Source organism: Bemisia tabaci, chromosome 1, assembly GCF_918797505.1.
Source record: "Bemisia tabaci chromosome 1, PGI_BMITA_v3".
Classification (NCBI taxonomy): Eukaryota; Metazoa; Arthropoda; class Insecta; order Hemiptera; family Aleyrodidae; genus Bemisia; species Bemisia tabaci.
The window spans coordinates 36,482,343-36,497,946 of NC_092793.1; the positions used below are offsets into that span (position 1 = coordinate 36,482,343).

Consider the following 15,604-nt stretch of genomic DNA (forward strand, 5'->3'; position numbering starts at 1 on the left):
TCTCATGGGACCCCTCACGGTGCACTATGGTCCACAGACCCTATTTAAAGGAACTTTAGTCAAACTTTGAGGGTGGAAAAAATTAAAGTTTGGCACTACAGTTTTATCATACATACTCTCATGGATCGTCACCTAAGTTTTCATCGACTAATAATGATTTATAAGATTGTGACGGACCCTGACAACAGAGCGCGCGACAGGCCTTCCCCCCAGGAATTATTCCCCTGCCCAAAACAGCCTGAGTGAAATTCCCATGAGAAATTTTCAGCCGGGACTCTAACCTAAAAATACACTAAACTATGTTCCAAGATAACCACCCGTTCCATCCAAGTTATACTACTTTACGGTACTTTTCAGATGACTCTCTTATAAATTATTTCATTTGATGTTTCAAATTTTTTAACCCCTCCACTCATATTTTGAAATCACACAGCCTCCGTCAGAGGGTCAACTATCTGTAACATCCGGTATCCTAGGCAGACTTCAGAAATGGAAAAATGACTCGGTAAGTTATATGTATTTACATTCCAAGCTTCTAAGTGCTACGTCGACGACGTAAGTCCGCAATCGCATATCTCGTTTGCGGTGTCTGAAAATCTCCGCCTCAAGGTGTGTTATTTTTTTAAAGGAGAACTAATTGACATCACTCCGTGAGGTTTACACAAAATTTTCTTCGCACAGATAAGAAAAATCACGGCAGTTTTAATGATTTGCCGTTGAGTACCTACACGTTCTTATTTGTTTAATAATAAAGTATGACAGGATGTCTGCAACGTTGCAAACCGAGTTGTGTGATAGCCGACTAACACCGTCGATATTCTAATCATGCGTTACCAGAGATAGAAAATTTCATGAAATTTATTCGAGTGAAATTTCACGAGTGAAATTTCATGAAATTTATTGAAACTTCCGGGGGTACAATGGTAGGTACATTCAGGAGGCTAAGAAACGCCTAGAAACAGTGATTCTAAATTTTGAAATGTTTTACCCCAAGCCTAAAACATTCGCTCGTTGCAAATGTCTTCGTTTAGTTTAGAGGTTAGGTTGGGGTTTTTCTCTCTAAACTCCTCTTTTTACCCCCTCTTTGTGTCTGACACCTTTAGTAGAGTAGCATAATACCACAGCATCAACAGAAAGACCATCTGAAACGCTTTCAAACCTCCAAAGATTTAATCAATAATTCTAAAAAAAATTATTAAATTTCAACATTTGTGAAATTCATTCGAGCCCTATGAAATTTCACTTTCCATCTCTGTGCGTTACCCTTTTTTCAATTTCTAAACTCTTTGCCCGCTAGCTGCATAACGGTTGCGCACACTTTTCATACCGGTTAAGTACGTTTGAGAACAATGTGCTCGTCGGATAGCTAGATTTACTCACAAGCAATGGCTAGGGAAGAAAAGAGAACGTAAGAGATTTTAGTTAAGGACATATACTGCCGTCCAACGCGTAAAAACGCCGTAAATCCAAAATTTGAAAAAAAAAAAAAAAAAAAAAAAAAAGTTAGATGTGGGAATAAGGTTATTAGAGTATGGGAAATTTAATGGTGGAATCAGAATTCTGATATCACCGTTAGTTGCCAAGATATAGTGCCCGCGCTTCCTGCACATCCACTGAACTCGGTACCTCGACACAGCAAGAACCAGAGACAAGTAGAGACGGTGGTGCATGCTCCATTTCCCTGTTGAGGAAAATTATAATTTCGGGGATTCAACGGAGCAGAAGTTCTCCGAATTTGCCTGTGTGGACTGGTGAACTTCGGGTGTTGGCTACACTTGTGTTTGTTTACGCTGGTTAGGTTGAGTTGGAAATGGTTGGAATTATTATTTATTACTCACTCATGATCCGATTATTTTCCACAATATTTTGTTTTTATGAGCTCTGAAACTAATATTTCCAGAAATCATTACTATTGGGTACCATCCAAGTAGCATTTTTAACGTAAAAATTGAAATAATGTATCAATTTATAGGTATAAAGTTGTAAAAAATATTGCAATAATATAGCTATAAAGTAGCAATTCTCAGTCAACATTTGGACGATTTTTCCCGATTTCGTCAGGTCAGATCGATAAAAAAAATCTATACTTAATAGCAATGTCATTGCTATTTGTGGCGGTGCCAAATGGTTTTAGGAAAATTGAGGAATTTATCAGTCTACCCTAATTTTTACAACGTTGCAGAATCCATTCGAAAATCCGATCTTGCCGGAATTGACAGGAAATTCATGATTCAATCATCCAGCACCCTTTAAATTATTCTGTCCGAGGCGGGATTAGAACGCGCAACCTTCGGATTACTGCCGTGCGCCGCCTTTGCCGTTTGAGCTAACCAGGCTACCTGTCGGGTGCCTCACTTTTCACAAATTATATAGCTCCGGCATGAAACGAAACCCTTACCGGCGCATTTGCATGAAATAAAAAATTCAAAGAATTAAAAGTACCTAACGAAAATAGAAACGAAATAAAAGGAGGAGTGAAAAGCATGAAAGAAGTAAAATTAAATTTCCCAGAACTTGGTTAAAAGCATAGACGATATTTATTTTGATTGACTGGAAATTCAAACCTTTTAAAAAAGCATTGAAATTTTTAAAGTTTCAGATTTATCGAGTTTGAGCTATTTCGAGAAGACTAAATTGAGGAAAAATGGTTGTTTCATCAAATTGTTGCGATACATTCCTGCATTCATGCTAGAGATTTGAAAACAAGTTACGGAAAGGAACACGCGGGAGTTTTTCATCATACTTAATAGCAAGATTATTGCGATAATTTTTGCGCCTTGCAATTAGCAGATTGGCAACAGGTGACACAACCAATAATCGGAATTTATTGCTACATCATAGCAACAATATAGCAATAATTTCCGCGCCTTCAAATGAGGGAGTAGGCAATACGCATGGCAAATATAATATAGCAACATTCCTACGATTTTATGTCCATCTATAGGTATCCCTGCTACTTGGGCACGTGTGAATTGTTTGAGTGTGAAATGAGTTTCATTTATATCGAGCACTAAGCTTCGCAGCACCCAGGCCAAGACCCAGGAATAGGAGATGGACTGTGGTGGTTACCAAGGAATAAATGATTATTTAACATGTATAATTTTAAAAAATAAAATTATAATACGAGATATTAAAGAAGTAGAGTTTATGATGTGAGTGATTGCACGGCATAGTCGGTCAGATTATCCAGGACGTCACCATGCTTTTTCAGAACTCTTGTTGTTTGTAAGATTAATGGGCTCCATTATAATTTATGTGTAGGGGGGTCAGTCCATTTAAGATTTCATTTTGCTGTTACCGCTACTTTTTTCACAAAACCAAACCAGTGGCATGGTGTTTTGTACATCATTTCTCATGAAAATTTTGCGCTAAATCCGAATCCGTGCTTAAATTGCAGGAATTTTCTTTTTTTATAGCTCAAATTTGATCTGAAATGCTGAATTTGTCATTACCGTAACCTGTTACCGGTCGAAAGTCTCAACTTTATCGCTGAATTCAAGCAAATATATAGGTACAAAGTCACGGGCTTCTGAAATCAAATATGGCTTCAGCATACTTTGAATTGATAATTCTTTCTTTTTAGAGCTATATTTTCCTCTAAGTTTTCGAAAAAATTGGCATCTCGTGCTTGTTACTGGATTTGGTGTCATTACCGTAACCCCTTGTTCTGAAGCAAACTTCGGCTGCTAGGCGACAGCACCAGCTCGAACTTACATTCGTTGATGTTTGTGTTGGAAGTAGGACCCATGGTGAGTAGCTCTCTATTTTTTACTTCATCATAAAGTAATATTCGTTCAATTTACAGTGATGAATTGAGTTTTGTCCAACTCTCAGCTGCCATTATCGTTACCATATAAAAATCCACCAAGGATTGAAGATATCATCAAACCTACTTCATTTATGAACGCATGGCATTAAACCAACCTCAAATATTAAATCTCTTCTTCCTACAACAAGCCCATGTCTCCTTTTGGCGCGAAATTTGAATGTGTTTCTCATTACCGTAACCATCATTACCGTAACCGTAACCATCATTACCGTAACTTCCACCCAGACCGTCTAGGGTGTACGGTAATGATGCAAGAGTTTCGGTTATGACCAACTATCTTTTTTAATGAATCTATAGCGGCCTTTTTTAGTTTTTTAGGAATAATTTCAGTTGCATGAGATTACCTTTAAATATATCTCTGTCTTTTCCTTGTCCACAGACGTTTTAATTGAAGAAAAATGTCAACCCCATACGAGAAATGGTTTCAGAACTTACAAAAAAAAACTGAAAGTCATTCAGTTTAAATCAGTACAAGAAAATGGCCCATCAGATACCACCAGCAGTACCGTCGCGTCCTGCCCAGAAAGTACATCAATACGATCCGAGATAGTCTTATACTATTTATTGCTAGTTTTGCTAGTTAAAAGTTCTATTTTCTCTTGACTATTATTATGATTATTTTGTTTGAAGATCTCACTAGAGATATTTTTGTTTACGTTACCTCAGTGGCGTGCGGTCCGGATAAGCAAGGCAAGCACTGCTTGCCCAAAGATTTCAAACGAAAGAAGAAAATTACACCTATTTCATGTTGAACATTTTAGCAAATATAATTTATAAAAGGTGTTCAGTAAGTAAATTGCATTAAAAACAGAAAAAGAGAGAGACAGAAATACGTGTAGAGCCACAGCAGTGGGAAAGCGGCAGGGCGGATGGAGGTGGCGCAGCGCGCTGCGCGGCCCGAACACGGGCCAACCCATGCGCTGGAGAATCGCTTGCGATCAGCTGAGCGGAGAGCCACTGCTCGGCGGCGGAATCAAGGCGGGCGGGTAGAGCGGTACGTTCCGAGTCTAGTGGAGTTGCTAGTGTACAAAAAAGATGATTTGTCTGCAGTATTGTGAAAAGAGTGTGTTCTATACATCAATCTCTTCGTCTTGATACGTAGTATCAGATTTTCGATGGTGTCAAGTTCAAAAATCAATCTGGCGCCCCCCATTCAAGATGGCGCCCAAAAGGGGCGCCGGGGGGTTGAAAAAATATAAATTTTCCTACAGAGTCGACTGAGGTATCGATTTATACGTAATTTTAGTCGTAGAATCCGAATTTCACGTTCAAAAAATCCTCCGGCCTAAAGGGGGGCCCCAATTCCAAGATGGCGGCCAAAAAGGGCCCCTTGGCGTGAAAATGGCCGTAGATGGCTGTATATACTGTATGATCTATCCGCAGATAGGTTTTCTGGGTCAGGAATAACGAATATGAGGTCAGAAATTGTGCTAGACCCTTCATGGAGGCTCAGGGTGTCCCTCAAAATGGCCGCCGGGGGTCAAAATTTTTTGAAATTCCTCAATACCCCGAGTGGGATGTCTTTTCATAGGTAATTTTGGTCGTAGAACTCGAATTTCACATTGAAACGGTCATCTAGTCTAAGGGAGGGCCCCAAAATCCAATATGGCGGCCAAAATTGGCTTCATGGTGGGAAAATGACCATAGGGAGCCTCTTACGCCGTATAAAATAGATGCCAATAGGTTTTATAGGTAGGAAATTTCAAATATAAGATAAGAAATTGCTCTTTGCTCATCGGACAGATGCAGGGGGTGAGGAGGCCTTCTCCTCTCCCCCTCGAAGCTTAAAATCCTCCATCCAGAGGCTTTAAAATTCTGAGTAAGTAATTAACATGAATGTCAAAACAGACATGGACAAGGAACACTTAGTCGCTGAGATAAGTTTTAGAAGAAAATATGGTAAATCGCTATGGAGCAATCGCGAGTTGGCAGCCCCCTTCCCCCTCTGGACTTGCAAATTTCAATGGCCTTGCCTTTTCATTATTTTTATCGGTCATGAATTCATTTTGACGTGCCCAACTGCCCATCCACACTCCTTTCTTTACAAGCGGATTCCTAAGCTTACACCTCAAGTGGGAATGTGTCTTGGTTAAGGGAAGAAAAGTTCGTCGATTTGAAACGTACCCTGTCATTTGAAATCTTCCATTCTTCTTTAATTACACGCTCCTTCAGGTGCCGTTATCACCAGATCTTTCATAAATAAAGGTAAACTGACAAGGTGGAAAACCATGCAAGCAATGACGTATTGGAAGCTCTCCCGAAGTTGGGCTCCAGATTTTCTCTCTTGCTCTAGACAACGTCTAGAGCAGTTGGTACGTCAACGATGTGCTCCAAAAACAGCATTTAGAGATTTAGAAGAAGCAAGGTAGTGGATTTTCTCGAAGAAACAATACCAGGATGAAAACCTCCCATTGACTAGACGGACCCTGTGTCTCTTAGAGCTCACCCTTCGGCGTCCATTTTGCATCAAGACGGTAGGCAGCACCTGGCATTGCAATCCAGATTTGGATTGTGGCAGAAAAATACTGGAGAAAAAGTCAGATAAATCGTATGCACTGGGCCACACTCAAAACATTTTTTCTTGAGATATTATTTTGACTTGAAGCGTCGTTTCTTGTCAACGACACTCGGTTTTTCGCGTTAAATTCTTGCGGAATGTACGTTGGAGTTAAACAAACGTTGTTTCACTATCTTTTTTCTTTTTTTAACTTGAACTTAACGCTAGCAAAACAACGTTTGTTTAACTAAAAAAAAAACCAAATTTTGTCCATAAGAAACTCATTGTCAGTCAATATGATATCCTAAGAAAAAGTGTTTAGTGCATGTGTTCCAGAGCTATGGAGCATTGGAGCTATGTTGGTGCAAATGTGCACAAAAAAGTTGCGCACCACCTTACACCTTGTCGGACGAACGGTTTCAAGTGTACCGAGATGTGCAAAGGCGACTTTGCCTTCAGGTACCTTTACTACGCACAACTCTAAATTACCGTCAGGTACTCCAGAGTTCTGCGAAAAATTCGACCTTGAAGAAGAAGACGAAGAAGAAGAAGAAAGTACAACAATGTACACTAACACATAGTGACTCTTCACACGACAGAGAGGCGTATTATTTTTCCGTATTATAAGTCAATTAAATTTTAATTCTGGTCAGTGAAATGTAACTTAATTTATTTTAATGTGTTTAAAGGGAGTTATATCTATTTAAATTTATATTTATATATTGTGGTTGCTCTTACAAAAAAGATTTCCAGTCAATTTTAAATGTTTAGGATTTTTCTAGGGTGTACTGTACATCACCGTCTTAATTTTATTTTACTTATGGAAAGTTGCCCATACGGCAAAACATTTTCGGTAACATCCACACTCCGAAAAACTCGGCCATTGGAGCCGAGATTTTCGATCCCTGCGGCCAAAATTCGGTAACACTGTCAAAAACTACGCATAGCTATGCCGGGCTTGGGGCAATTTTAACAAATTTTGGCAGCTGGGACAACTAATTTTGGCCGCAGTTGCCAAGCTTTTCGGGATTTAGATACTGCCGGACCATAGAGAAAAAAAAGGAGGTGTTTGCATTTCGGGCATCTTGGAATTTTTCATAGAGTATCTATAGCTTTGATGACGTCATTGGGTACAGCGACGTTTTTATCCTGTCGATTTTCTTGGAAATGGTGTAATTTAAGGGAAAAAGTCATTCTATAAAAAGTGCTTGAAATTAAATAAAGAGTTGATTTAAGTAAAAAAGTCGGACATTATGGTCAGAGACAAGAGACCCTCCACTAGTATCTTGGCCATGGTGGAAGCTTTTACTTTCGGGACTTCAGCATTCTACTGTTGACTTACCTACATGGTTGATGTTCAACAACGTGTTGGCAGTTTCGTTTTGCAAACAAGCCGAAGATGGCCGACGTTTGGGAAAGTTGTTTGGCTCATGACGTCACCCGAAGCTCATCATCGACCATGTAGGTAGGTCAACAGCCGAAATTAGGGTGAAGACTGTTGCTCCCTTATAATTGTCCATAAGGAATTGTTGAATCCCCGAAAGTAAAAGCTTCCACCTGTCGTCAAGAGGCCAGTGGAGGGTCTCTTGTCTCTGATTATGGTCCGTTTTTACAGCGTCAACATAACCCTCAACGAGCGTCTTGTTTACATTGATGACGTAGGTGGGTACAAATCCTCAAGATGCAAACACCTCCTTTTTTTTCTCTATGCTGCCGGACACTTCTTTTATAAAAAAATCCTAATTATTTAAAATTGAATGGAAAATTTTTTCTTAAAGTTTTTGCCTCATTAAGTATTATGATGGTTTTTCATTTACTCACTTTTGGCTGTAGAGGAAATGTTTTGGGTTTCTAAACCCCCTTAATTATAGTACTTTAGAAACTTTACTGTTTGTCGATTCAATGCGTTGAAGTATGAAATGCTTGGCCAGTGTTTTTCAATCTACGAATTTAGGTTTGAATGATCTGTCGTGCTATGCCTATTTTATTTATACTTTCGGAAAGTTACCTACTCCTAGAATAATCCTTGAATTTATGAAATATTTTGCATCAATAATATCTCAATTCATTTTTAGTTTGAAAAAGAAGTTGTTTGTGCCCCTTTGCTCTTTCACATGGTATTTTGAAACGTAATCTGGAAACTATAAAACATTTTTCGGAAGCATCCGCACACCGGAAAACTCGCGATCTTAGCTGTTTTTTTTTGGTTCCAACTTCCGCAATACGACAAAAGTGCTAAAAGTTAGGCACTAAGTTTGTGATGAACTTTCGGTAGTTTTGCCGACTTGTAGCACCCAGGAACGAAACTCTTGACTCCTAATTCCGACTTTTTCAGGATGAAGATATTGCAGGAAACTGGCTTACCATGAACTTGGCGTTTAATTTCGTATATAATTTCCTACACAATTACCAAATAGTTCAGCTTTCTACAATCCAAAAAAGCATTATCTCAGATTTACGGGAGGAAAATTCCTTTTCAATAAAGAAGCATGCTAGAAGGGTAAGGGCTCCTTTAGTTATGAAAAATCAATTGGTCCTTTTCATTCCTTGTAATTTTTGTTCCTTATGTATCGATACAATAAATTGGTTCTTCATTTCCTAAACATTTCAAAAGAAATCGGGCTGTTCCTAATATCGAAAAGACCATATTTCCTAGAAATGAGGAACGTTTGCAAAGTTTTTTCATGTTTTCATTAGGCCATTTTAGGTTTATGGCAAAGAACGGAGTGTGGATGGGCAGTTGGGCACGTCAAAATGAATTCATGACCGATAAAAATAATGAAAAGGCAAGGCCATTGAAATTTGCAAGTCCAGAGGGGGAAGGGGGCTGCCAACTCGCGATTGCTCCATAGCGATTTACCATATTTTCTTCTAAAACTTATCTCAGTGACTAAGTGTTCCTTGTCCATGTCTGTTTTGACATTCATGTTAATTACTTACTCAGAATTTTAAAGCCTCTGGATGGAGGATTTTAAGCTTCGAGGGGGAGAGGAGAAGGCCTCCTCACCCCCTGCATCTGTCCGATGAGCAAAGAGCAATTTCTTATCTTATATTTGAAATTTCCTACCTATAAAACCTATTGGCATCTATTTTATACGGCGTAAGAGGCTCCCTATGGTCATTTTCCCACCATGAAGCCAATTTTGGCCGCCATATTGGATTTTGGGGCCCTCCCTTAGACAAGATGACCGTTTCAATGTGAAATTCGAGTTCTACGACCAAAATTACCTATGAAAAGACATCCCACTCGGGGTATTGAGGAATTTCAAAAAATTTTGACCCCCGGCGGCCATTTTGGGGGGCACCCTGAGCCTCCATGAAGGGTCTAGCACAATTTCTGACCTCATATTCGTTATTCCTGACCCAGAAAACCTATCTACGGATAGATCATACAGTATATACAGCCATCTACGGCCATTTTCACGCCAAGGGGCCCTTTTTGGCCGCCATCTCGGAATTGGGGCCCCCCTTTAGGCCGGAGGATTTTTTGAACGTGAAATTCGGATTCTACGACTAAAATTACGTATAAATCGATACCTCAGTCGACTCTGTGGGAAAATTTATATTTTTTCAACCCCCCGGCGCCCCTTTTGGGCGCCATCTTGAATGGGGGGCGCCAGATTGATTTTTGAACTTGACACCATCGAAAATCTGATACTACGTATCAAGACGAAGAGATTGATGTATAGAACACACTCTTTTCACAATTCAACATTCGAAACAAGTTGAGTTAACGAAATCATAAGTAAGAGAGAAAGAAATAAAGCCACAGTTTTTCAAGACGTTCCATCAGATTTCATCCGAAAAACAGAGCATGTAGAGTAAAATTTTAAGAATTTTCTAGGGAGGCTAGGGGGAGGAGGAAGGGAAAGAGACTACGTTAACCCCCCCCCGGATGGCGAACGCTACAGCTTGCCCTGTCACTGAACCCACCGCACGCCACTGCGTTACCTACAATTCTTCTCAAAGAAATTTTCTCTTTTGCATATAGGTGGTTAAATAAAGTCCTATTTTTCCTGTATTACAATTATTTTGTTTAGTGATCTCATTAGAGATACTCATTCAATGTGAAATTGGTTGATGTCTACCATTTCTTTGACTATATTTATTTATTTCAAATGATTTGGTTTGGTCATTTTTTCGAATTGTTGTACTGCTTTAATACAATGTTTCTTTAGAAATCAGTGCTTTTTCCCTTCAGCCCTGAGATCCTACCCCATAAGGCCGTCATGCATAACAATAAATCATTACCGTATACTTACAGTCATTACCGCTACTATTTATCATTACCGTAACCGGCTTATTTTTCTTGAAAAAAATTGGAAAAAAAGCTGTAAATTTACAATTTAGGGGGAAATTACAAAATATAAGTTTAGTTCTTTATAGAAAAGTCTTCACATGCAACCTCATCCTTTTCTCTCAAATGTAGGGCAATTTAGAACTCAAAAGAAACAAAAAATTCCGAATTTGACATCGAAATTTGTTTAAATAAAAGTTTTAATCATAACTTATCCAAATATTTGTATTTATTTCGAACTATCAGACTTTAAACTAAACAAAAAAAATAAAAAAGATCGGTTTCCACTTCTTTTGCGTGCGCTGGACTAACAAAATAAATAGGTTACGGTAATGATGAGAGTTTTCAAAAACTCTTAAAAATCACAAGAAATAATACAAATGGTGCCGAAAAGAGCTATGCCACTGTCCAATAATTATTCTGAGGGGTTCAAAGGTCCCAAAAAATATCATATACAAGTCACTTACTGACTACCAACTGCTGTGAAAGTCTTATCCCTGGTAAAAATGATCAGTTGACGGTGTATCAGTTTGTCAACGGTGTTTTGGCGCGGAGCATCAGTAGACATGAATTGAGATCGGGTCAGTTGATGGCTTCAACTGATCTAAACTGATAAGTGGTGGCAGTTCGAAGTATCAACAGATCTGAAATGATACTTGGTATCAGTTGGTACCATGTATCAACTGATAAGACATAAATTAAAAACGCACCATCTCCTTGTGTACTTTTACGTATTAATTCAATTTCTCACGTTTATCTCACGATTTGACGACCAGAGAGCGCTGCTGGAAGTTACCATTCCCGTATTTCTGACACGAGGCTTAGCAGGCAGCACTCATTCCCAAACGGTCTCCCATCTAAGTACTAACTACGCTCGGCGTTGCTTAACATTGGTGATCGACCAAGATACAGAGCCACTACTTCATCCGCGCATGCGATCAAAATAGACGTATTTTTGCCATATCAGGGCCCCCACTAGAATTAATTTGACAGAGAGTGATGATTTTGTGTTGTATTTGAATCTACACTTAATTTTTTCATTTTATTTTTTAATCACTTAAAATGTAAGTGAAGTTTTACAAGTTATGTTTCCTTAAAGATGAGGCTAAGAAACACAAAATGCGAAACCAAAAATAATAATTAAAGATGTAAAAGAAGATGAAATGATGAAAAATCAATAATCAACTTATAAGAACTTGAAAATAATCATGAAAAAAATTTGAAAACAAATAATTATATCTTTATTGCGGGAGGGTCAAAAAAATTTCATTAACATATTTATATGAATTTAATGTGAAAAAAATAATTGATCAAGGTAATTTTATGTGTTTTCGTCACATTCTTTTCATTTAATTTTTATGTGTAAATTATGGAAAAAAATATTTTCGAGTGGTGAGCGTTGCAGAAATTAATTTGTCTTCATATGAATTTTCAGTTAAGAAAAAAATGATCGAGATAATTTTTATGTGTTTTTGCCACGTTCTTTTTGTGTAGTGATAAAATTATGTTAAAAAAGGGCTCAAGTTGTCGCCAGTAAGGAAATCATTTACTTAAATTCATGTAAATTTTATATGAAAAATGTTTAGTCTCCTCGAAATCACATCTTTTTTCTTTTTACATTTTTTGATATGAATTTGAAGTGAAATTCGTGTAAACACTTGATTTACCAAGATTATTTTTCTTCAGTTTTACGTTATTTTTAATATATTTTTTACGTAAGTACCTAAATGTTATTGTAATTTCCAATATTTTTACGTAATTTTACCAGGCGTGAGAAAAAAATTGGAAAGATGTACTATTGATTCCATGGTTAACGCCCTAAGGACATTTTTACGTAAAAAAGATAGAAATGTATATAAATTTACGTTTTTTTAAACATGAAAGCGTTCTAAGAGCCTTCAACCATGGGATAAATATTACATGTTTTGTATTAATATTTACGGCTTACGAAGAAAAAAAAAAAGGTTAAAATTTATCTCTTTTTTGTAGGGGGAAAAAATTCTTACTGGGGATGGTATCAACCAAATATAGCATCTAGTAATATGAGATCAGTTACGATGGGAGCGGCTCAAAAATTACACATTAGGTATACCTCCTTTTACATGGGGGATTCTCCTGATCAAAATCACAACACATTGAAGTAGGCATCGCACAGAATTTTCGGTATAAAATCCATGCTCCCGTGCTGACAAACCCATGGAACTGGTGTGAAGGACCGATTTTTGTGTAATAGCAAGCAGCGCTGGGTACCCACCTCGTATTGCACTGTCCTTAAACTCCTCCTTTCTTTAGCAAGTGACATAATCTTTGAACGGCCGTAGAAAATCAAATTATCAGCATTAGGTATTCGAGATTTTAAAACCATAAAATAATGCATTTACCTACCCTAGAAAAAAATTGAACGGAAAAGGGATTGAAATAATATAAATATCTCTATTGATGTAGTGGCCCTGAAGTCTAGATGCCTTGATGAAGTGGCCTACTGGGCCTATTCAAACATGCCAACCAGATCGTCCTGTTAAAATGCATACGTAGCCTCATTGGACCAAGTTTAAACTTGTAATTGACGTCTATTAAATTTCTGTTTGGATCAGTTGATGTTCAACAGATGTCAGTTCATGCTGGACCGATATCAATTGAACTTCAAGTGATACGTAGCAAAGGAGGGGTATCGTTAAGGGCCGATTTTGGCCCCACTTCACAAAATCATCTGAACCCATATTTTAAGTACCCTAGGGTAGGTGCAATCTGGCGTAAAATGTTTTTGCGATTGTGCACCTTTTTCCCGCCAAAACAGTCGAATCAATTTTTCGGCTGAAAAATGGTTTTAATTTTATAACGAGCTTAAAAAAAGCTTTGCTTCATGAATGCGGGAAGTGCATATACGTAATTTTTTGCGCACTTTTCAATGGAACAGGCGAAAATTGTCTAAACCCATTTTTAGTGGGTCATTTTGGACATTTTTAACGATTTTTGGAGTTTTTTGGCAATTTTTCACCTTTAACTAGAAAACGGTTAGTTATACAACAAAAACGATTGCATATTCTAAAAGAGCGTAAAAAATCCGTTAGAAATCATTGGTTAAACATTTTCTCAGCATAAACTGTCAACACGAAAAACAGCTCTAAACTTGAGAAAATCGAAAAAACTGCATTTTCCACAACTAATTAGTCTCCATTTACACCCAGCACAATTTTGCCACATCACCAAAATTTAACAGATTAAAGTTACATATCAGTACATGAAACACACCAAAAATTACGGTGTGGAAAAATTGTGCTCATGGTTAAAAATAGACTTTTGTTGAATGGAGCCATCCTCGAATTAAATATGAAAATTCTCTAACTCTCCGGAAAGATTCGCCAATCATTCATGGGATGCCTGTATCTAGGTAATTTTTTGCGTACTTTCGATTGAAACGGGTGAAAATTGTGAAAAACCCTGTTAAATGGGCCAATCAGAGCATTTTTCACGATTTTTGGGGTTTCTTTTCCACATTTTGGCAAGTCTTTGTAGATAACTTGAAAAAAGTTTGTGATACAACAAAAACAATAACGAATTCAGAAAGAACGCAAAATATTCGATAGGAATCGATACTTAACTGTCTCTCTCAGCTTAGACTGTCTACACGAAAAACGGTCTATGCACGAATAACGTACAAGCGGGATCGTTATTCCTGCGAAAAATAGTTTTCCGTAACCCGCCGTACATGACTCAGTTGACCACAGGAGATTTCCCGGGCTCGAAGTCATGTTAGAGAAGAAAGCCTTTTCCCCTCATTGATATCGCATCTTCTCCGACCGTATCTCTCACATCTTCGTTTCCCCTCATTGCAGCATGCATCAAATTGCGATTATCCGGAATATACGATCACACGTCATATCTGATCGAATCCGTCGCCCACTTTTACTGATACGGAAGACAAGACTTGTCTCACTGGGTCAACAGTCGGTTAGTTTAATTTCATTTCGAAGAGGACAGAAGATCCATCGCTCTTGGCGCCCTGGCCCTGCTGATATCTAGGCGCCAGTGTAAGGCGCCATGCAAGCAGGGGGGGAGGGGGGGGGGGCAACCAGCCTTTGTGTTTGAGCTAATTGAAAATTACTTCGATTTTTTGTTTCTTTTTAATATTACTTTCTTTTTAAAAAGTCAAAATATTCAAAACTTGTGTAACACAAGTCGTTTGTTATGGATCACTTCCTTTTATCAGGTATTGTCTTGATTATGATACGAAATTAAAAAAAATATTAATCATGTTTCAATCGTGTTTAATCTTCATAGTATTTTCTTTCCTTTTATTTAATACTCGTCCCCCCCCCCCCAAAAAAAAAGAAATATTTGATATAAGGGCATAACTTGATAAGATAAAGAAACTGTAAATAATGCTTCAGTCGTTTGTGGATGAAATATTTTGCTCTTACGAAAGCTTTCGTGAATAGTACTAAATTAATGCTATTGAAGATTTTTATTAAATTTAAATTAAATGTATTTTCTGTCTCAAGCAATGAGTTCCTTCCAATAATGTGATCAATTCAAAGAATAAATTAATCAGGAAGAAGAAAACTCCTAAATAAAGATGTAAGTTTTGTATCTTTGAAATTAAAATAATTTATATCATCAGTAGAGGAGTAGAAATGAAACAGCATTTAAAAAAAATCATAGGTCAACAGAAATGTAGAAACAAAGTATAACAAAAATACATCAATACCAACAAAATAAAAAAGTTGAAGCCCAAAGCCTTTCAAAGCTATAGTCTGGCTCCATATGAGATTTCTTTATTTCATTTGACCTAATTGTAAAACAATTTAATAAAAATAAATACAATCTTCTACGCTATATTTGACACGCCTGTCCTTGAAGACGTATTGAAGAAATCTAAATCCTCAATATTAGTTAACTTTGGTAGAAAGCATCTCGCCAATTGTTAGGAACCAGAAGGAAATAATGAGAAAGCTAGAAAAAATTATTTTTTTCAGGATCA

General features: G+C 37.5%; 1 protein-coding gene across 1 annotated transcript in view; it reads left to right on the top strand.

The window, feature by feature from the left end:
* LOC109038378 (atrial natriuretic peptide receptor 1) overlaps positions 1-15,604 on the top strand; it is a 405,535-nt gene that overhangs the window by 77,913 nt on the left and 312,018 nt on the right. Inside the window, exon 3 of the mRNA XM_072306602.1 lies at positions 434-505. Coding sequence (XP_072162703.1) covers positions 434-505 — 72 coding nt within the window. The remainder of the gene's footprint in view (positions 1-433; positions 506-15,604) is intronic.